General features: G+C 38.8%; 1 protein-coding gene across 1 annotated transcript; it reads right to left on the bottom strand.

Moving 5' to 3' along the window:
• Window positions 1–17,177: 17,177 nt before the first annotated feature.
• Window positions 17,178–18,482, bottom strand: LOC122004421 (aspartic proteinase CDR1-like). The gene has a single exon (XM_042559312.1). The coding sequence runs from the start codon at window positions 18,480–18,482 to the stop codon at window positions 17,178–17,180; it is 1,305 nt and encodes a 434-aa protein (XP_042415246.1).
• Between the last annotated feature and the right edge of the window lie 3,714 nt (window positions 18,483–22,196).

Raw genomic sequence — 22,196 nt, 5'->3', positions numbered from 1 at the left:
GGAGCATCATAATCAAACCTATATTTTGATATTGTCAAAGTTTCAAAGTGAAGCCATGTTGTGTTCTAATTTATTTACTAAGTGTGTAGGTTGAAAGACTTGATAGACATAGAGGACCTGACATCAAGTAGAAGTCTAGTTAGGTTAGGAGGACCATATAACTTATAGAAAACCTAGATAGGTTAGAGAAGACTTGATATCTTGCAAGAAGTCCAGTTGGGTCTGTAAGACCTAACAACTAATTGAAATCCATATGAGGTATCTAGCAAGAAGACCTAGTAGATCAAATGTCAAGTAAGTCTACAAATGGTAAGTGGAGGTAAACAACTAGAGGAGAGAGATCTAGTGAGAACAAGTCCCAATGGGATTACAGACATTATTCTAACTTAGATCCATTTTGGAAATCTATGTTGAGACCAAAACTAGATCCTAGTCTTGGTAAGACATGATCTCATGTATAAATTAATTTTTGCATATGTGCTAACTCTATTTTGTTGGTAATTTTGTTATTTAGACTAACATGTTCTTGCAGGAGTTTAAAATAAAAAATCAACTTTGAATGAATAGTACTCCAAGCACCCTGAGTGATGGAGGGCATTCTAAGTAAAAGGTTTGAGATACCTTGAATGGCTTAGAGGCGCCTTAGAGTAGATAGAATTTGAAGATACAGCTTCAACCTTGGAGGCACCTCGGGTGACTTGGAGACATACGGATTAGCATTGAAGGCACCCCCTAGAGGATAGACAACAACATTCTCAAATCATATCAAAGCTCATGGAGGAGCTCCAAATGAATCAAGGCATCCCCAATGCAGTATAAAAGGAGTCTACGACCAACACTCAAAACATCGATTCGATATAAGCCTTCAAGCTCATTCTGCTACGCCATCTTTTTGATACTACTGTACTCCGACTCTATGACACCGACCTCGAGCTATGATATATATATAAATATAGTAGTTTGATTAAAATGATATATTAAGTACTATATATTATAGTAGTTTTATATCTAGAATAATGATTAAAATTCTAACTAAATGAATTATTATAGTTTGATTAGTGTGAAACAAATAATTATTTAATTATTATTTGGATTAAGGAATTAATAGATTATTATCAAGTTGAGTAATTATTAAATTCATTAATAATTAATCGAGTAATTAATAAGTTTATTAATTGATTCAATTATTAATTGAAGATGAATTAATTAACAAGATTGATTAATTAAGTCATAGATCAATTTACTGATTTACAAGTCTTTATTCAAACTAAGGATTTGCGATAATAAGATTAAGAAAATTAGACCGCTACAAAAGGAGAATAAATGATTAACTTATATGTTATTTATGGATATTAGAATTTCACTAGTAGTTAGTTTTGCATACCCTGTACTTGTAGGATTTGAGATCTAGGTAGACTCGCTGACTTGAAGTTAGGATAATCTATGATAGAGGTGGGTAGTTCATGCTTATCTTCTTTAGATTTTTGACCGTGTATGATTTTGTTATTTGCATTAATTAAGTAATAATTATTTTACCTTGATATATATTCTAGGTTACTTCTTGAGTTTGACCTTTTATTGCTTGAGCATATATTTTGATCTGTTTTGATATCTATGCAGCCTCCTTTATTTTTGTACGTGTATTGTTTGAGTATGTATGATATTACTAGACCATAATATAGTTATAGATTGATACTTGCGCATTTAGATCCTATTCTAGTTATACACTTAGGCTTGTACCTACATATATTCATGCGGGTGTATATATGTCAACGAGACTATTCCTACCTATACATGATAGATAGCATATCCTAGCAGAGGGATAGAGTATTCCACTGGGTTATTTTCTTTGTATTGGCATCCATAACTAGATTTTGAACCTGTTGGTTTACAACATTCATGATGATACTAGAGAGTTAAATGAGATATTATGACTAGATGACTAAGATTTCCTTGATTGAGATTATTACTATTGTAGTTGTTATTGTTATACTTAGATACATGTTGTTAGAATTGATACTTATTGTATTTTTATGTATATGAATTGCCCATGAGATTAGATAGTGGTATTGAGTTATCGCATGTAGATCGTAGATCGATAGCTGAGTATCCCTGTAGTGTCCACAACTAAATTGATTTAATTAAGAGGATATATTTGATTAATTCAGATTTAATTAAGAATTGAATAATTTAAATAGATAGATTTAGTTGGATTTAATTAATTAAGTTAGCTCACATTTATGGAATTTGGATTGGTCAATTATACTTTAAAAAAAAATGGTGGAACCTAAATATGTATAAAGTTTATTTTATATCCAAATTTGTGTATAATTTATAAGACTTAGTAAGTGTAAAAATTTATATAACAAATGTGGATAAATTTTTAAATAAAAATTATATGACTTAGTGTATATATAAAAATTTATATGGACATAAATTTGTATAAAATTTATTACATATAAATTTTATAGAAGAAATTTAATTAAGATATATACATGTATATTTATGAGATAAATATATATAAAATCTGAATTTTTTTTATATATTTATATGTCTCATATATGCAAATTTTTACTATATCCAAATATGTATATAAAAATATTATATGACTTAGTAAGTATATAAAAATTTTTATAACCCATGGATATGAATTTTTACTATATCCAAATATGTATATAAAAATATTATATGACTTAGTAAGTATATAAAAAATTTTATAACCCATGGATATGAATTTTTATTATGTGTATAAAAATTTATATGACTTAGTATGTATATAAAAATTTATATAACTTATGGATATCAATTTTTATTTATATGACTTAGTATAATAAAAATTCATATGACTTAGTATATATAAAATTTATATGACTTAGTAAGTATATAAAACTTTACATAACTCATGTGTATAAATTTTTATATAAATTTATATAACTTAATAAGTATATAATATTTTATATAACTCATATGTATAAATTTTTATATAAAAAGTTATAAGACTTTGTATGTATATAAAAAAGTATATAACGTATGGATATAAATTTTTATTTATATGACTTAGTATAATAAAACTTCATATGACTTAGTATATATAAAATTTATATGTATATAAAAATTTATATAACCCATGTGTATAAATTTATTGTATGTATATAAAAATTATATAATGTATGGATGTAAATTTTTATTTATATGACTTAGTATAATAAAAATTCATTTGACTTAGTATATATAAAATGTATATGACTTAGTAAATATAAAAATTTATATAACCCATGTGTATAAATTTTTATATGAATTTATATGACTTAGTAAGTATATAAAAATTTATATAAGCCATGTGTATAAATTTTTATATAAATTTATATATGACTTAGTAAGTATATAAAAATTTATATAACTCATGTGTATAAATTTTTATAAAAAGTTATAAAACTTAGTATGTATATAAAAATTTATATAACATATGGATATAAATTTTTATATATAAAAAAATTTATATGACTTAGTACATATATAAAAATTTATATGACTTAGTCAAATTTATAAGACTAAGTAATTAGGGTGGAAACATTCAAAGTTGAGGCTAGACCTATATAATGTACTCCCATCAAAGTGATGGGATTTTTTCGCCACCTCCCAAAGCTTGAAGCCATCAGCCCTAGATCTCCATCTTCTCCCAATTCTGCCAGCCCTAAAGATCCACTCTCCCCATTCTTTCTTCCACTGGCTCTAGAGCTACAAGAAAAGGTCAAGAAGATGGAGTTGGTAGCTAAAATATTGAAGGCATGTTCTCTACTTGATTTATACTTTAGTTAGTTCTATAATTAGTGAAATTTGGACCCTATAGTTTGATGCTCTTGGCTATTTTTGGGAGAATGATACCCTAGTTTAGGTTCTTTTCCTAAGATCTAAATGGTTTTGTATAGATGGAGGATTTTGTATTTCTTGAAGGGATAGTTTCCTCACTAAATTTTAATGCTTGACCATGTTCTTGCTTTTCAAGTTTGTTCATGTTCTCTACCTTGCTTAATGCTATATTAGTTCCTCTAATTGGTAGGTTTTGGATTTTATAGATTCTCAAGCTCTTTTGTTTTAGAAGATGATACCATATTAGTTCCTATAATTTGTAGATTTCGGATTTTATAGATGCTTATGCTCTATTGTGTTTTAAGAAGATGATGTCATGTTAGCTTCTATAAATTTGTAAGGTTTGGATTTTATAGATTCTTAAGCTCTTTTGTTCTTACAAGATGATACATATTAGATCCTATAACTTGTAGGTTTCAGGTTTTATAGATTCCTATGCTCTTTTGTTTATTAGAAGATGATACCATGTCAGCTCCTATAATTTGTAAGTTTCAGAATTAGCTTGGTGTGCTTGTGTTTACTCTTGCTTCACATCATGGTAATTTAGTAGGCTATATGTATGATTTCAAAATTTGGTTTGGTATGTTTTTGGTTACTCTTGCTTTACATCATGGCAATTTAAGTGGGCTATATATATATATATATATATATATATGATTTTGGAATTGTAGTTAGTGAGTTATGTTAGTACACCGAGGTAGTTTTGATGTGGTCAGCCGAATTAGAGTTAGGTCCTGTTGTGTTTTGATGCCCTATGTCTGAGTGTGCAGGAATTTATGAGCACATGAGGTCGAGCGAAAGACGCAGCTAGCGAGAAGGATGACACAGGAGAGAGTCGATGGGTTCGGTGCGTCTGAGAGATGATGTGCTGCAAAAGAGTACGCTGGCGGACAAGAAGAAGGCTGACAAAGTTTCTGAGGGACGAGAAGCTGAGGTGGAAGACTGCTCGAGAAGGCCGGAAAATAAGTTCGGGTGAGCTCTATTCCAGATGAACAAAATCACCCAAGTGAGCGGAACTGGAGCGGAATGTTGGGACCGAAAAGTAGCTAGAGGGGGGGTGAATAGCTCATCGCGTGCTCGTTGCTCGGCGTTGCTCGGCGTTGCTCGGCGTTGCTTGTTTCTTCAAAGATGTGCAGCGGAAAATACAGAAACAAACCACACAACGCTAACAAGGTTGGTTTACTTGGTATCCACCTCACAAGAGGTGACTAGTCCAAGGATCCACACCTACACACACACCCTCCACTAATAAAACTCTCTTTTATGGTAACTACCAAGGGCGGAGAAGCCCTACAAAACTCAATACAAGAAGAAAGAGAAAGGTAATGAAATACAAGCTTACAAGCTTACAATGAGAGCAAAATCCCTAACCCTAGTTTCTTCTTCTTGCTTTGATCCGCCTCTTGACTTGGAAGAACCTCCAAGAGCCTTCAAGAACTGACGATCTCGAGCTTGAGAAGAGCTGTGGAGAAGCTGGTGAAGATCTGAAATGAATTGGTGAAGAGATGCCGAAGAAAATGAACGCCTGCGGCTTAAATCGACGCTAACGGTAGAATCCCGATCGATTGGAATGCTCCCAATCGATCGGGGAGGCTTTGGATCGATCCACGGATCAATCCAGAGCGCCTCTGTGCTCTAGGCTTATCACGCGAAGCAGCAGCGTCCCAATCGATCCACTGATCGATTGGGACCTCTGGATCGATCCACCGATCGATCCAGAGGGGTTCTGTTCGTGAGGACTCACCGAATCGATCGGCTGATCGATCCAGATCTTCTGGATCGATCCACTGATCGATCTAGATCTGCTGGATCGATCCACGGATTAATCCAAACCTACTGGATCAATCGACTGATCAATCCAGATCTTGGTTTTTGCCCAAAACCAAGTCCAAAGCCCCCCTAAACCAACATCTAGTCAACCATGACTTGTTGGTACATAAGACCTAGCATCCGGTCACCCTTGACCAGCTAGGACTCTCTCACCAAGTGTCTGGTCAATCCCTTTGACCCACTTGGACTTTTCTCTTCTTGCCAAGTATCCGGTCACTCCCTAAGACCTACTTGGACTTTTCTTCCTCGTGCCAAGTATCCTGTCAATCCCTTTGACCTACTTGGACTCTCACCAGATGTCTGGTCAACCTTGACCCATCTGGATTTCTCTTGCCTGGCTTCACTCACCAGGAATTTCCCAATTGCCTAGCTTCACTCACTAGGTCTTTCACCTGTCTTCACTCACCAGGATTTTCCTCCTGCCTAGCTTCACTCACTAGGACTTCCCAATTGCCTAGCTTCACTCACTAGGCCTTTCACCTGGCTTCACTCACCAGGATTTTCCTCTTGCTTAGCTTCACTCACTAGGTCTTTCCTTCTGCCTAACATCCCAGTTAGGACTTCCCAGTCAAGTATCCGGTCATCCTTGACCTACTTGACTCTTCTTCAATCAACCTTGCATTGTCAAACATCGAAACTCAAACCAAGACTCAAGCTTGGTCAACCAGGTCAACCTTGACCTGAGAGATGTTGCACCAACAATCTCCCCTTTTTTGATGTTTGACAATACCAACACTATCACTTACAATACCACATGTAAGTTAGGCTAATTCCATAGCCTAAACCTTCTTCATGCCACTAGGTAATGAATACATAAGTTAAGCCGTTCATTCTCCCCCTAAGAGGGCAAACTCCCTCTAGGTAATAAAAGCCTAACTTACTCCCTTTCATTCTCCCTCTATTGGCACACATCAAACCATGCCCCATTTTTGGGCACACATCAACAAATTCACTTGTTGAAAACTCTCCCCCTGAAGAGTTGTTCATCGTTGTTCACAACTTCACTCGTTGTGATCAACACGATAATGAAAGTCCCATACCCTTCATTATCTTAATCCTACATTCTCCCCCAATATAGGCAAATGCCCATCCTTGAGCATTATCCACTTGAAACCACTTGAACAATGAGGATATCCACTCCCCATTAAAGTTCAAACGCTCAACCTTGAGAATGTTCTTAATGGAAGGTTAACCACCTTCCAAGGTTCATGAAAAATAATTTTTATGTCTTTAAAGAGTCCCTCCCCCTAAAGACATGGTGGTAACTTCTGTCATTGCACCAACAATGACTTGGAATCCCTGAAACTTTAGGAAACCCAATTTTAGAAGTTTTGAGGTTCAAATATTCAAAATTTGAAACAAACCTCAACCTAAACTTCAACTTAGCCTTCCTTAACCAATCCATCCTTGTTTTCTACACGAAAACACCCGTTTTATGTATACAAATATTTTTTCAGGGGTTTGGGATGGTTACCTAGACTAAAATAGGTTCAAAGATGCTGAAATCAGACCTTCTCAGCCAAAATCAGCAACTTGGATTGATTGGAGTTGGGTTCCAATCGATTGAACCTTGCTGAATCGATCCATTGATCGATTCAAGATGTGTAGATCGATCGGCTGATCGATCCAGCGAGCTTCTGCTCGCGAGAATTGCCTTCTGAATCGATCCACTGATCGATCCAGATCTCCAATCGATCCATGGATCGATCGGAGCTCTGATAGTTGCTGAATTTCAAATTCAGCCAACTTCAGAAACCCCTAGAAAATTCTACAAAAATCCAAAAATCATGAAATTTCGTGTAGACATTATTTAGGGCATACTTTATCATGGAAAAATAGTTTTCTATGAAAGTACATCATATTTTCAAAGATTGACACAAGCTTAAAAACTTGCTAAAACTTTAGCGTTTTCTTCAAGTTTGTGTCTAACTATTCAATGGTGATTACTATCAAAAGATAGCCTTCACCAAGGTTTTCCAAAAGCCTTTTAAAATAATTTTCAAAACCAATATCCCATCACATTCCTTGGGCTTAATGCACATGACTTATACATTAGCTTTTCCAATGATGGGAAAACACATAACTATGTGTTTTGATGAACCTAAAACTCAAAGGAATGCACTAAATCAACATCATGAGTTTTATTCATCTTCCTAACATCTCACTTGTATCTAATGTGCACTAAAACACATACAAGTCATCTTATAGTCCTTGTGAGATGTGAGATTTTGGTTTTGCCCTATTCTAGGGATCATGCATATCTATCTAGGCATTTTAGAGATATTAGACATCCACCTAGGATGTCACTTGTTAATAAGTGTTGTTAAATGTCATTTGTCCTTAATTACAAGGAATTAAACTTAATGCATGATTATGTTATGGCATACATCAAAAGGAAATAATTTTCAAAAGAAAATATCCTATAACTACATGATGTATGAATGTCATGACATGGTATTTTTGGATTTTTCATAATAAAACATGAATGAAAAAAAATAAAACATGATGCCATGGCATATAATGGGCAAACAATCATGGCAAGGTTTAGCATAAATAAAATATACCTAGATTACCTTTCTAAGTATCCTTAACCACTTAGCTAACTCAAAATATACCACTTGTTTTAACTTAAAACGTTAAACCTAGATTGCCCTAAATGCTTCAAAGAAATGCCAAAACCTAAATTGACATTTCTATTTCTCTTGATTTGTTTATGCCACTTAAAAATTAAGCATATCCTCAAATGTTGGCATATTTCATTTTTCCTCAAGAGTAATCACATAAATCAAGACCCGGATTGCCTTAAATTTCTAAGAGAATACCAAAATCCCAACTTGATATTTCTCTAGGTTTTCCCAATTTATGCCATTTTAAGATAAAATCAAATTTTCCACCATTAGGCACATTTTACTCTTTCAAGGAGTAAATAATAATTCCATTTCATTTTCAAAGGTTAACAATAACCTTGAAAATGCTCCTTGAGTGTCAATTTCTTCAAAGTTGGGTTAACTACCCTTCTAATCGGAGTTGACACTCTCTAACCCATCTATGGGGTAGAGAAGATGCTCCTAGGAACCCAACACCTATTGGTGCTCCTTGGATGCTCTAGGTACTCACTAGGGATAACTTCCCTAGATACCTTCCTAGTGACCTTGTTGGGCTTCTTAGAAGCCTTGGTCACATTTTCTAGGTCAACTCTAGGGATAGCCTCCTTGTGACCTTGTTAGTGACTTTCTTAGACTTCTTAGAAGTCTTAGTCACTTTGGTTGCAAAGATACTTCTAGGGATATCTTCCCTTGTATCCTTGACTTGACCTCTAGACTTAGGGTTTGTTCCATAACTATATGGAACCCTATGATAACTAGGCACATCCTTTTTTGCTTTGGGTTTGTATCCCAAACCTCTATGGCCATTTGATGGCTTTTGTACCCCTAAACCTAGGTTATGCTCATTTTGCCCTAATAGGATATTTTCCAATCTTTTTAGGGTCTTTTCTAATTTATCAAGTCTTGACCTCAAGACTTGATTTTCCCTCACTAAGTCCTTAGTATTTGATTTTTCATTTGATCCATGAGCATTTTTATTCTTGGGCTTGTATCTATTATCCTTAGTGTTCTTGCCCAAATGTCTATCTACCTTCCTAACCTTAGGTTGGGTAGTCTTGGCATGTAGGGCCACATGCTTTTCCTTAATGCCCTCATGCTTTCTATTCTTATGGTAAATTGCATTAAAATGATAAAAATTAGAACTATCATGCTTTTTACCATAACGTAAAGGGGTAGGCTCAATAAATGTTACCTTCTTCTTTACCTTGGAGGCTCCCCCTTGACTAGTGCCTCCTTGAGCCTTGACTATCTTCTTCCCCTTGGGGCATTGACTTCGGCAATGCCCTTTTTGTTGACACAAGAAGCACACAATGTGCTCCTTGCTCTTCTTTGTCCCGGGGGTGGTCTCCTAGGGCTTCTCCTTGCCCTTTTGTGTCACTTGACCCTTCTTCTTGGCCAAGTTGGGATGCTTGCTCTTGTAGTGCCCACTTTCCCTACACTTAAAACATATTATATGATTTTTATTTTTAATTGAAACATTTATACCTTCTTGTGTAGGAATGACACTTGCTCCTCCATTTGATATTTCTTGAATTTTGGAGGTGGCACCATCTTCTTCTTCTTCACTTGACCCGGATGTGGAGGCCTCTTCTTGCTCCGGGTTCATTGATCTACACTCCCCCTCAATCCTAGAGGTGGAGGCTTCATCATCTTGTACATTGAACAAGGAGTATGCTCCCTTCTTGTTCTCTTCATTGCACTCCCTTGAAAATGAAGCTTCTTCTTGGACTTCTTCTTCGGAGGTTGAGCATCTCTCAACCTCGGAGTCCTCCTCTTGGTCTTGCTCCAAAGAGTCACCCTCTCTGGATTCTTCTTGCTCTTGTACAGTGGAGGGGATCTCTTCATGAAGTTTGGCCAATTTACTCCATAATTCCTTTGCATCTTCAAATTCTCCAATTTTGCAAAGGATGGTGCTTGGCAATAAATTGACCAAAAGCTTGGTCACTTTGTCATTGGCCTCGCACCTTTGGACTTGCTCTTGACTCCACTTGCTCCTCTTGAGAACTTTGCCCTTTGAGTTTGTTGGAGTCTTGAAGCCTTCCATAAGAGAAAACCATTGCTCTATCTCCATCATAAGAAAATTTTCGATTCTTGATTTCCAAGAATCGAAGCTCGTGGAAGTGTATGGTGGAGTCACCCTCGTGTCGAATCCGAGCTCATCTCGGAATTCCATTGTAGAAGTTGAGCTTTTGAATTTCTTTGACTTTGACAATTTTGCTTCAACTTCTTCACCCTCTAGCTCTTCTTGTTATGCTTGACCCTTCCGGCGATGATTCCGGTGAAGAGCGGCCTCGCTCTGATACCACTTGTTGGGACCGAAAAGTAGCTAGAGGGGGGGGGTGAATAGCTCGTCGCGTGCTCGTTGCTCGGCGTTGCTTGTTTCTTCAAAGATGTGCAGCGGAAAATATAGAAACAAACCACACAACGCTAACAAGGTTGGTTTACTTGGTATCCACCTCACAAGAGGTGACTAGTCCAAGGATCCACACCTACACACACACCCTCCACTAATAAAACTCTCCTTTATGGTAACTACCAAGGGCGGAGAAGCCCTACAAGACTCAATACAAGAATAAAGGAAAAGGTAATGAAATACAAGCTTACAAGCTTACAATGAGAGCAAAATCTCTAACCCTAGTTTCTTCTTCTTGCTTTGATCCGCCTCTTGACTTGGAAGAACCTCCAAGAGCCTTCAAGAACTGGCGATCTCGAGCTTGAGAAGAGCTGTGGAGAAGTTGGTGAAGATCTGAAATGAATCGGTGAAGAGATGCCGAAGAAAATGAACACCTGCGGCTTGAATCGACACTAACGGTCGAATCCCGATCGATTGGAATGCTCCCAATCGATCGGGGAGGCTTTGGATCGATCCAAGGATCGATCCAAGAGTGCCTCTGTGCTCTGGAAAAACGGCTGGATCGATCCAGCGCTTATCACGCGAAGCAGCAGCGTCCCAATCGATCCACTGATCGATTGGGACCTCTGGATCGATCCACCGATCGATCCAGAGGGGTTCTGTTCGCGGGGACTCACCGGATCGATCGGCCGATCGATCCAGATCTGCTGGATCGATCCACGGATCAATCCAAACCTACTGGATCAATCGGCTGATCAATCCAGATATTGGTTTTTGCCCAAAACCAAGTCCAAAGCCCCCCTAAACCAACATCTAGTCAACCATGACTTGTTGGTACATAAGACCTAACATCCAGTCACCTTTGACCAGCTAGGACTCTCTCACCAAGTGTCTGGTCAATCCCTTTGACCTACTTGGACTTTTCTCTTCTTGCCAAGTATCCGGTCACTCCCTAAGACCTACTTGGACTTTTCTTCCTCGTGCCAAGTGTTGATACAGTCAGACCTGGCTGTTATTTTGATGTTGACACTGATTTAAGTTTGTATCAGATGTTAATTAAACTCGGATTGATTACTGATCAAGGTTGATCATGTGGAAGGGAAAAGTCCAAGTTGGAAACTTGGCACGCGAAGTCGGAGAGGGTTCGGTAGCTCGTTCTCCTGACTAGGTCAGAGAGGGCTCGGTAGCTCGTTCTCTGGACCAGACGAAGTCGGAGAGGGCTCGGCAGCTCGTTCTCCAGACTAGGTCAGAGAGAGCTCGGGAGCTCGTTCTCTGGACCGGATTAGGTCAGAGAGGGCTCGGTAGCTCGTTCTCTGGACCAGACGAAGTCGGAGAGGGCTCGGCAGCTCGTTCTCCGGACTAGGTCAGAGAGGGCTTGGGAGCTCGTTCTATGGACCGGATTAGGTCAGAGAGGGCTCGGTAGCTCGTTCTCGGACCAATCTAGTATCACTTAGGCGTTGGATCGGCCAACAGACCGATCCAGTGATACTTTGGATGACTGATCGGTCCGCAGACCGATCTAGTGAGACTAAATTCTCTGATCGGTCTGGTGACCGATCAGGAAGCACTCAGTAGCACACTGAGTGCAATCTAATCGGTCTGTGGACCGATCAGGAAGCACTCAGTAGCACACTGAGTGCAATCTGATCGGTCTGTGGACCGATCAGGTGATAATATCGCGGAAGGGAAAAGGGAGTTGGATCGGTCTATGGACCGATCCACATCCAATCTGATCGGTCGTCACGACCGATCAGACCAGCCCCAGACCGATCAGGCTGTTGTCTGATCGGTCCAGGGGTCTGTGATCGGTCTGCTGACCGATCCACAGTTAAGTTCATTGTGCATGCGCTTTCTCTGATGTTTTCTGATTCGCACTTATTTTTGCCCATCCTTGTTTAACCTTCTGCTGTGAGTCTTTTGAAGATGCAGGTTGCAGATACCATACCAGTGCTTAGTTTCAAATTAAGCCTCATCAAAGGAATGAGACAAAGGATCTTTCCACTGCTTTCTCTGCGTCAAATGCATTTGAAGTAGCAACGGCTACAGGTTACGATTGGTTGTGTTTCTGGGAGTGATCAGGCGGCGATTGGCTTAACCCCTGGTGATTGGTTCGAGCTCAGAGGCACCAGTGAAGACCGTGGTTCTATTGGTGTGAGCTCAGAGAATCAGAAGAGGAAGAGAAGCGATTGGCGACGCCGTAGCTTGCAGCAGGGATTCGGTGCAGGTTGGCAGCGATCCGGTGCAGGCTGATCGAGCAGAGACATAAGAAGCAGTGTATGCTGGAAAGATGAACAAAAACAAGAAAGCAAGAAAGTGAAAAACGTTCTGTTGATCGTTGTGGTGTTCTTGAGCTCTCGGGTGAAAAACTGCGATCTGTGAGTTCTCTGTTTCCACTGATCCTCGCGTGGTTGTAAGCTTTAGTTCATTCTTCTTTGCCACCGAGCTCTGTAAGTCTTGTGCTTTAACATATATATTTCTTGAGACTTTGTGGAGAGGTTACTCCACCGCGAAGGAGGATCTTTAGCCGGAATTTATCCGGGGTGCGATCTACCGAAGATCAAGGAGTCGTCCACCTTACGGACACGCCGAGGAGTAGAGGCAAGTTATCCCCGAACCTCGTAAATCCGTGTGTTAGTGTGTTTGTTTCCTCTTTCTCTTAGTTTCCTAATTCCGCTGTGCTAACAAGTTTCTTTGTAGAAATTGTGTTTAAGTTTTTAAGAGGCTATTCACCCCCCTCTAGCCATCTAAGATCCCAACACCAAGTATCCTGTCAATCCCTTTGACCTACTTGGACTCTCACCAGATGTCTGGTCAATCTTGACCCATCTGGATTTCTCTTGCCTGGCTTCACTCACCAGGAATTTCCCAATTGCCTAGCTTCACTCACTAGGTCTTTCACCTGGCTTCACTCACCAGGATTTTCCTCCTGCCTAGCTTCACTCACTAGGACTTCCCAATTGCCTAGCTTCACTCACTAGGCCTTTCACCTGACTTCACTCACCAGGATTTTCCTCCTGCCTAGCTTCACTCACTAGGTCTTTCCTTCTGCCTAACATCCCAGTTAAGACTTCCCAGTCAAGTATCCGGTCATCCTTGACCTACTTGACTCTTCTTCAATCAACCTTGCATTGTCAAACATCGAAACCCAAACCAAGACTCAAGCTTGGTCAACCAGGTCAACCTTGACCTGAGAGATGTTGCACCAACACGGAAGACTCAGATGAAAAGTCAACTTCAGGCTAATTAGAGTCCGGGCACCCATACCAGTTTGGTCCAGTAGGGGCGCCTTGACGAGGTGCCTAGTGCGAAAGTGGTTCGGGCACCTGGAACCCTTCCGAGCACCCGAACCAAGAAACTTATCGAAATACGCGCTGTCACGATCCTGTGTGATGCAGATAAAATTCTATCCATGTCTAGGAGTTTGGAACCCTTCTAGACGCCCCGAACAGGGCTATAAATATAGCCCTGATCCTAGTAGTTGAAAATCACTTATACACAAGTTTCTTTAATTGTTCTACTACTTTGTGTGCTTTCAACGCTTGTAAGAGGCTTCTCCGCCTACGATGAAAGGAGAATTTGATTAGTGCTTCAAAGTCTTGGATTAACAACCTTCCCGGATGTAACCAAGTAAAATCGGTAGATTCTTTCTTTTTTAATTTATCAATTCTTTTTTATAGAAGTGCTTTAATATTTCAAAAGATCGAGAAACGTTTCGTTTTCTTTTTGAAGGGTAATTCACCCCCTCTTGTTGGCCACACGGATCCTAGCAAGTGGTATTAGAGCCAGGCACACTTTAGAAGGACTAACCACCATCTGAAGCAAAAGAAATAGCCAAATCTAGCATCTATCCACCGAAGTTTGAGGGAGACTTCGCAATGTGGAAGAAGTGCATGGAGGTTTTTTTTTAAAAATGACTTTGAAATTCTTTTAATTATAAAATGTGATTTTGTAGCACCTACAGATCAACACGGAGCCGAGAAAAAAAAGTACACATAGATGAAGAAGGAGCAAGCCGACTTTGTGGCTAATGGAAAAGCAGAGTTTCATCTACTTAGCGTTCTTCGACCCCAAGAGGTCAACCTGATTAGAAGCTATGACTCTGCCAAAGATCTCTGGGAGAAATGTCTGGAGCTCCAGGAAGGTACTTCGGAAGCTAAACTGACAAAGTGGGACATCCTCCGAAGCCAACTGACGAACCTCCGAATGGACAAGGGAGAGAAGGTAGTCCAACTCCAGGCAAGGATCAAAGACCTGATCACCCAGCTCAACAACCTCGGAGAAAAGGTAACAAATCATGACTCCTTAAGGTACACACTTAACTCTTTTTCAAGGAGTGGTCAGCCTTAGTAGATGCTTACTACATCTTTAAGGACCTCGAGGTATGTACTCTTGAAAACTTAATTTCAACCTCTGAACTTCACAAGTCTCGCTGTATAGATTCTTAGGAAATATAGAAATCAAATAATATTGCTTTAAAAGCCAAGAAGGACGAATCAAACGCCGGCACCTCCTTCGATGATGATGAAACAACATATATGGTAAGGAAATTCATATAGTCGGCTCCACGTAGTGTGAAAAAACTTGGTTGTTGTTGTAATTATTAAATCTAATAAATGATAAACCATTAATTGTTACTAATTAATCATTTAAGTAGCCAACAAATCAAAATTTAATTAATTAATTACTTAAATTCATTAATAACGATTAATCCTAAGTCAGATTAATCTCCTACCAGCATTATTAATTAATTGATTAATCTATTAAACGGACAATCACAACTTTAATTAATCAATTTCATTAATTACATCAAATCAATTAAGTAATTGTAAGCACATCCGAGAATGTTGGCTATCAAGATGGGTCTTCATGAGCAATTCTCTGAGTTACCCAGATGACTAATGGAGAACTTCTGTGAGACCGGACTGGTCACTTAGATTAATTAAACTGAAGACTTGGATACTAAAAAAAAAATAATTATCAATTTAATTACTACTGTAATTAGTCTTAGTCAATCAACACTATAATCAATAAATCATTTAATTAATAAAAATCAACAATTAGTTTTTTACTTTGCTGGAGATGCATCCATGAGGGATTATTTTCACGGCTGAGAAGGAAGGGCATAGTGGCAAAAAGGTGGCTACGATAATGACTATGCAAACATGGTGTTGAGGGCATAGTGGCAAAAAGGTGGCCATGGGACATGATGATTTGGTCGAGTTCGTCGTCAGAGATTTTTGGTGGCGGCCAGCAAAAGCAGAATGCAGCTGCTCAGACATGACAACCAGTGGTGGCGATAGGGGAGAAGAGGAAGGAGGAGCATGACATCGGCATCGGCTGTACATGAGCAGCGACCGGTACCAGGTTAGACGTGCGATCAATGGCGTAGCCAGGGCTGGGCTTTACTGGGCTCTAGCCCAGTGCAGCCTAGCAATGCCCGACAATTTTAGCCTCACCTAGTAAGCAATGCCCAGCAATTTTAGGTCTTAACTTTGCTATGCTGGGCTGGGCTTTACTGGGTTCAACATTTTTAGCCCAGGGTTAGCCTCACCTAGTAAGCAATGCCCAGCAATTTTAGGCCTTAACCTTGCTATGCTGGGCTGGGCTTTACTGGGTTCAACATTTTTAGCCCAGGGTAATTGTTCAATCTGGCTACGCCATTGCGTGCGATGAAATGACACCGCGAACACCTGGGGTGAGGGAAGAGACGCGAAGGGATAAAAGGGAAACTTAAGTTAATTAGGAATTTAAACTTAATTTAACTGAATCAATTAATTCAGATTTCAAATAGGATATAAACCCAAATTTATCTCAATGAAATATTCAAAAATTCATATAAAATATAGAAAATTTTCAATAATTTATTTTAATTCATATAAATATATTTCCTTTAAATTATCCCTTATATTATATTATTTTTGTTAAATAATTTTATAACACTACATATTGGAATGTCGTGGTAGGAAGGAGTCTTATAGAGGCAGAGTCTTGTAAAGGCTTGACTTTTTAGATCAATTTGTCCGTATTTTTTGGTACATTACTAACAAATGACTTTGTTGATATTGGATCAACGAAATAGAGAGAATATTTTATTATGAGGAAATACCTCATCAAATAAAATTCATTTATTTTTTACTGTGCATTAACATCTTATACACGAGTACACTATCAACAGTCAAAATGAAAACATGTGAGTCATTATTCACCCTCGTAAACATTCTCAATAGTTGGATATGGAACTCGAATGAACTTAATATAAAATTCCAAACACCTCCTTGTATTTAGAAATAACATGTAATGTAATGTTAATTTGAAATAACATGTAATGTTAATTTGTATCATTTCAAAGAGAGAGAAAATTTTATTCAATCAAACTTCTCCTAGTCAATTAAATTGTCTAGTTAAATCATTGAAAAAAAAAATAAATGCACATTTCCTTTCAATGAAATTCCATGACTTATGACCATAAATATAAATATGAATGCTCAACTTAGCACTTCATATTACATAATACACGCTTATAAGTCGCTACATTTTTTCTCTACAATAGTCAATTCCATTTTTTCTAGATCATGTCCAACCAAAATATCTTGCTGCATAATATTCCCAAAGATCTGTATACCATCCCTTCCCAATATCACCATGCATTTCACATTCCGTCTAAACCACCTAAACAAGTTTTCAGGGCTCACCCTGAAGTTCCCCAATGTCCCATCAAACGAGAACAACAACCCCGGCAGCCTCTCCTCTACCTCTGTCGAGAACACTGTGAAGCACAATTTGAATGAGTCAATCCTCACAGTCTGCAAGTTAACGTAATCCATCAATTTCCTCACCAATTGGTCCACCACTTCATTGTCCAGCATGGTCATGACGGTGCCAGAGTCGAAGATGATGTTTCCGGCGCTCAACTTGGACCTCGTAGTAAGGAAGATGTCAAACTCATCCGGGATCGAGATGGCGTTAAGTTGCACGGCGTAGAAGTTGTCTTGCGTCTTGAGCGGCGTGACGATCCTATTTCCGACGACCGTCGGTTTGCCGCGTCCCAAGAAGAGCTTACTACTGAATCCCCCATCGAGCATGTCCAGGCAATAGGAGAAGTACTTGCTAATGTACTTAGGGGCAAGCTGATGGATCAGAGATGGGGGCTTGGGGCGTAACCCAATGATGCCGCCAGGGTTGGAAATTCCATTGTCCACAGATCGGAAGTTGCAACCGAATGTCATATTTGGAATTAAGAATAATTGGAATGGATCTAATGAGGCTAAATGCAAGGTTTCTGATGATAAAATTCCGTCGACGTTGGAGCCATCGCCATAGGCGGCATGGTACTGGCACATCTCATCATCATTGCAACGACCCATTCTCAAGCTCCTGCAGTCATCGGAAAAGCAAGATAACTTCTTGTAGGAGAGGGATGCATTAGGATTGAATAGGGTGGTGTTCCTATTGGAGCATTGGCAGCCATCACAGTTAACCCAGTTTAGTTCGCTGCCGGTGTCGATGATGCCCCACACAGATTGCGACTTTGGCATGCCCATGCTAATCAGCATCAAGAATTCCCCTTCAATATAGCGCAAGGCGATCTCCATGTCAGCGGAGGTCTTCATGGTGATGCGCTTGTCCAAGTAGCTAGCTCGGTTGACTGAGCGAACAGTGGCGGCCTGTAGGCGATCAAAGGGTGTCATCGAGCTGTTGTACAGTGGCGACTTGGGAGAGTCGCGGTGGACCAACTCAATGTCAAAGACAGTGTCCTGTGGGACAAGAGCCGGCACGAAGCATATCAGTAAGAGGAGGCGGAAGAAGGTAACGATGGCCGCCATTGCGATAATTAATGAAGATATATACTTTTTCAACTGGTGCGTGAATATAATTTATAGAGAAATTCAACAGGAGAATAAAGAAATTTAATTAATGGGAATTAATGATAAGATTAATTGAATAAAATTTGGAAGGAAGTGAGATTTGGAAACACATTTAAATTCTGAGATGAATTGGAAATTAGTGGGAGCTCTGCATCTCATCAATTCGATTAATGGTCCAAATCAAGCTTGAAATGGCAAAAATATATCTTTAATTGTTATTATATAATTAATTGATTCCGAAAGGATCCATAGGTGTAAGTTTCCTTCTACTCCTCCTGACTAATTTATATTTATTTAGAAGGAACTTTGCTCCCATTCCAAGTTTAGTTATATTGTTTTAACCGTATTGGATGCATTCAGAGTGAGTGTCTCCACGTTATTTTTTTCACTACCAATAATGGAACTTCCTCCGATAATGTGGATTGGCCTGATACTTACTGGATGTCTACCGACCAACCTCCAGCATCGACAACGATGCTCCTATATAGAATTCAATAAATTTAAAAAATTTAAAAAAATTTCAACCAGGAGCCGAATTCAATAAATTTAAAAAATTAATACAATATAAAATCAGATTATCCAACTCTTAAAAACTGAAAAAATATTTTTAAAATATAAGTTGAAATTTTTAAAAATTTGGTAGGTCAATTTTCACAATCCAAAACTTTAAATTTCAAATTTAAGGAGATAAAAAACAAACTTAAATTTGAAAATATCAACCTTAGCCCTTGATTAAGTCTAATTGAAACAATCCATTCTCGTAACTTTTCTATGACTCAAAGTCAAAGAATTTCTACATATGAGACCTCATTACAATTTAAATAATCATCCAAACTAACAACCTAATAAAATAAAATTTATATTTTACAACTCTTCTTCAATTAGTGAAACATTAAAGAAGAAAGGAATAACTTACTCCTCTTATTCTTGCTATGGTTAAATAAAGCAAAAAAGAGCTGCTTGTTAAAAAAAATAAAAGGAAGACCATTGTTTTTGTGATAACAGACGAGAGAAGATAAGGAAGAAGAAGCAAATTAAAGAGGAGAGTTTTACCTTCTTTGTTACCTACCTCAACTAGCTTCGGTGAGCTCGGTAATGATTAAAGAGAGCAAATCAAGACAAAATAGGGCTATTCTTATGGTGCCAAACAAAATCCTAAAAAACATGAGAAGAGGTAGAAGATACAAGGGTTGCACATGTTGCTAGAAGAGGGTAGCAGCTGATGTTACATTTCTTACTTTCTAGAGAAGAGAAAGGAGAAGAAAAGAAAGTTCTTGTGCTTGAAAAGAGGAGAGGTAAAAGCTGCAGGTTATTACTATTAGAGAAGAGAAAGTGAAGAAGGAAATGAGGAAGAAGACGAAAATAAAAATAAAAGAGAGAGATGGGCAAAGACATAACGGTGGTATACAACATGACGGGGGCATCTAGTAGGAAGACATGGTGGGTCAGACCTCAAGTAAGTATGCAAATGGTAAGTGACGGGAAATAACTAGAAGAGAGAGATCTAGTGAGAACAAGTCCAATGGGATTGTAGGCACAGGTTAATTTAGATCCATTTTAGAAATCTAAGTTAAGACCAAGACTAAATCCTAATCTTGGTAAAATAAGATCTAATTCATAAATTAATTTATGCATTTGTGCTAAATCTATTTTGCAAGTAATTTTTTTTTTATGTAGGATTGTAAAGCGCTAGAGGGGGGGGTGAATAACGCTCGTGGTTTTCACTTTCATTTTTAAGATAATTGAGTAATCGCAGCGGAAAATAAAGATCAATACACAAACATCAAGATTTTACTTGATTTGGAGCCTGTGGCGACTTCTACTCTAAGGCCCGCATGTAAGGGTGCTTTCGATGGGCAATCACTATAGTTTCAAAATATTTACAAATCAAAGTACACTTTAAATGCCATAAATAACAATATACCGATAAGTAAGAAATGAGAGTTGAAGGCTTCCGGTTGTCGGAGTCAAGTTACAGCTTTGTCGGATCGTCATTTGAGCAGTGCGCAGTAGAAAGGTTGCTGAAATCAAGCGTATATTAGCTTCTGCTTGAACCATGCCTCCATCCTCCATAGGAGGCGCCTCTAGCCCTGAGTCATCCACGTTGATCAGCTCCACAATGCTCACTGCTTATCCACCCGAAGGCGCCTCCAAGATCTATGGAGGGAACCCTCCATGCAGCGTTCAAGGCACCTCCAGCAGCCTTAGAATGCGCCTTCGCACCTTGCTATTGTTGGTTAAACCTAGGAAAACGTACTGGTTCCACTGTACAAAAATTTTTGTATAAGTGTCGAACTTTTCCTTAAATAACCTATTGTGTTCTTTAGAAGTTGAATTAGGAATCGCAGATGGAACTTAACATTATTGATTCCAAATTTAACTTATCTGTTCGTAATGGTTTAGATTTGAATCGCAAGCGGAACTTAACACTATTGATTAGAGCCGTTGATTTAGGCTGGGCCCGTCGGGTTGGCCCGCCCCGCCAAACAATTTAAGCGGGTTGGGTTGGAATTTTATCAACCCAAGTCCGCCGTGGGCCGACCCGCCTTGTTTGGGAGGGAGGGAAGCTTCATTAACGTAACATGTGTTACCATGTTTGGGAGAAAAGTGAGGATAATGAAGGTTAAATATATAAAGTTACAAAATTACCCTCACTTTTATTAAAGACTTAAGCATTCAAAAACCCAGTGCATCTTGCATACATTTGTTGGTTAAGACTTACGCATTCAAATAATTGTAACTCATTTGTTAAAGTCGGCATCGACATCGTCGTCCACATCGAAGTCGATGTCGGTGTCGAAGTCGGAATTGGCATCAAAGTCGGCGTCGGCATCGAAGTCATCAGCTGCGTAAAGTTAGAGTCTGCGTCAAAGTCGGAGTCATTGTCGGTGTCGGCATCGACATCAAAGTCGGTGTCAGCATTGACGGAGTGTGAGCGTTGGGTGGTGCCAATTGGGCGATGCGAGTGTTTTTAGTCGTGATGCAAAGAATACCTAAAACAATGATTTTTAGAATTAATATAATTAATAAAACAGGGATAAAATTGGAATATAAATTTTTTTTAATTCCATATACCCTTCCTTACACCCCAAATCGGGGTGTAAGAAATTCTTTTGTTTCATGGGTAAGGAAGGTTAAAGCTTACCCTTCCTTACCTTTCCTTTCCGTAGCTCACTTCTTCCCAAACAGGGTTTCAAGTTTCCCTTCCTCTTCTTTACCCTTCCCTCTCCTTCCCTCACTTCCTCCCAAACAGTGCGTTACTCGTGATTTTCTTCCTCGCGACGCAACTAGGGCACGCGAAGCTCCCCCCATAGTGTTTTCTCCTTTCTTCTTCTTCTCTCCGGCCGGCGGCACATCTTCTTCTCTTCACTACCGCCGCCCAGCCCTCCACATCCTTTCTCCATTCCTCCATGATCTGCTCCAATCTGCAATGGACGGCGCAACTCCAACAACTCCTGTGAGCTGCAGTGATTTCATCAAGAGGAAGGTGTTCCTGTCTCCATTCTTTTCGCTGTGGAGATCCCTTGCAGACGGCGTTCTGAAAGCAGAGACTTCACAGAGGAAGTCGGTCGATTCATCTTCTCCGGTGGAAGCCTCTCTAGATCCATTCTTTCTATTGTGGAGTCTTCACCTGTGGACGACATTCCGGAAGCAATGAAGATCCACCTCAGT

This window comes from Zingiber officinale, chromosome 7B (genome assembly GCF_018446385.1).
Source record: "Zingiber officinale cultivar Zhangliang chromosome 7B, Zo_v1.1, whole genome shotgun sequence".
In the NCBI taxonomy this organism is placed as follows: Eukaryota; Viridiplantae; Streptophyta; class Magnoliopsida; order Zingiberales; family Zingiberaceae; genus Zingiber; species Zingiber officinale.
The sequence above is the reverse complement of the archived record's forward strand: the minus strand, read 5'-3'. Positions and strand labels throughout refer to the sequence as shown.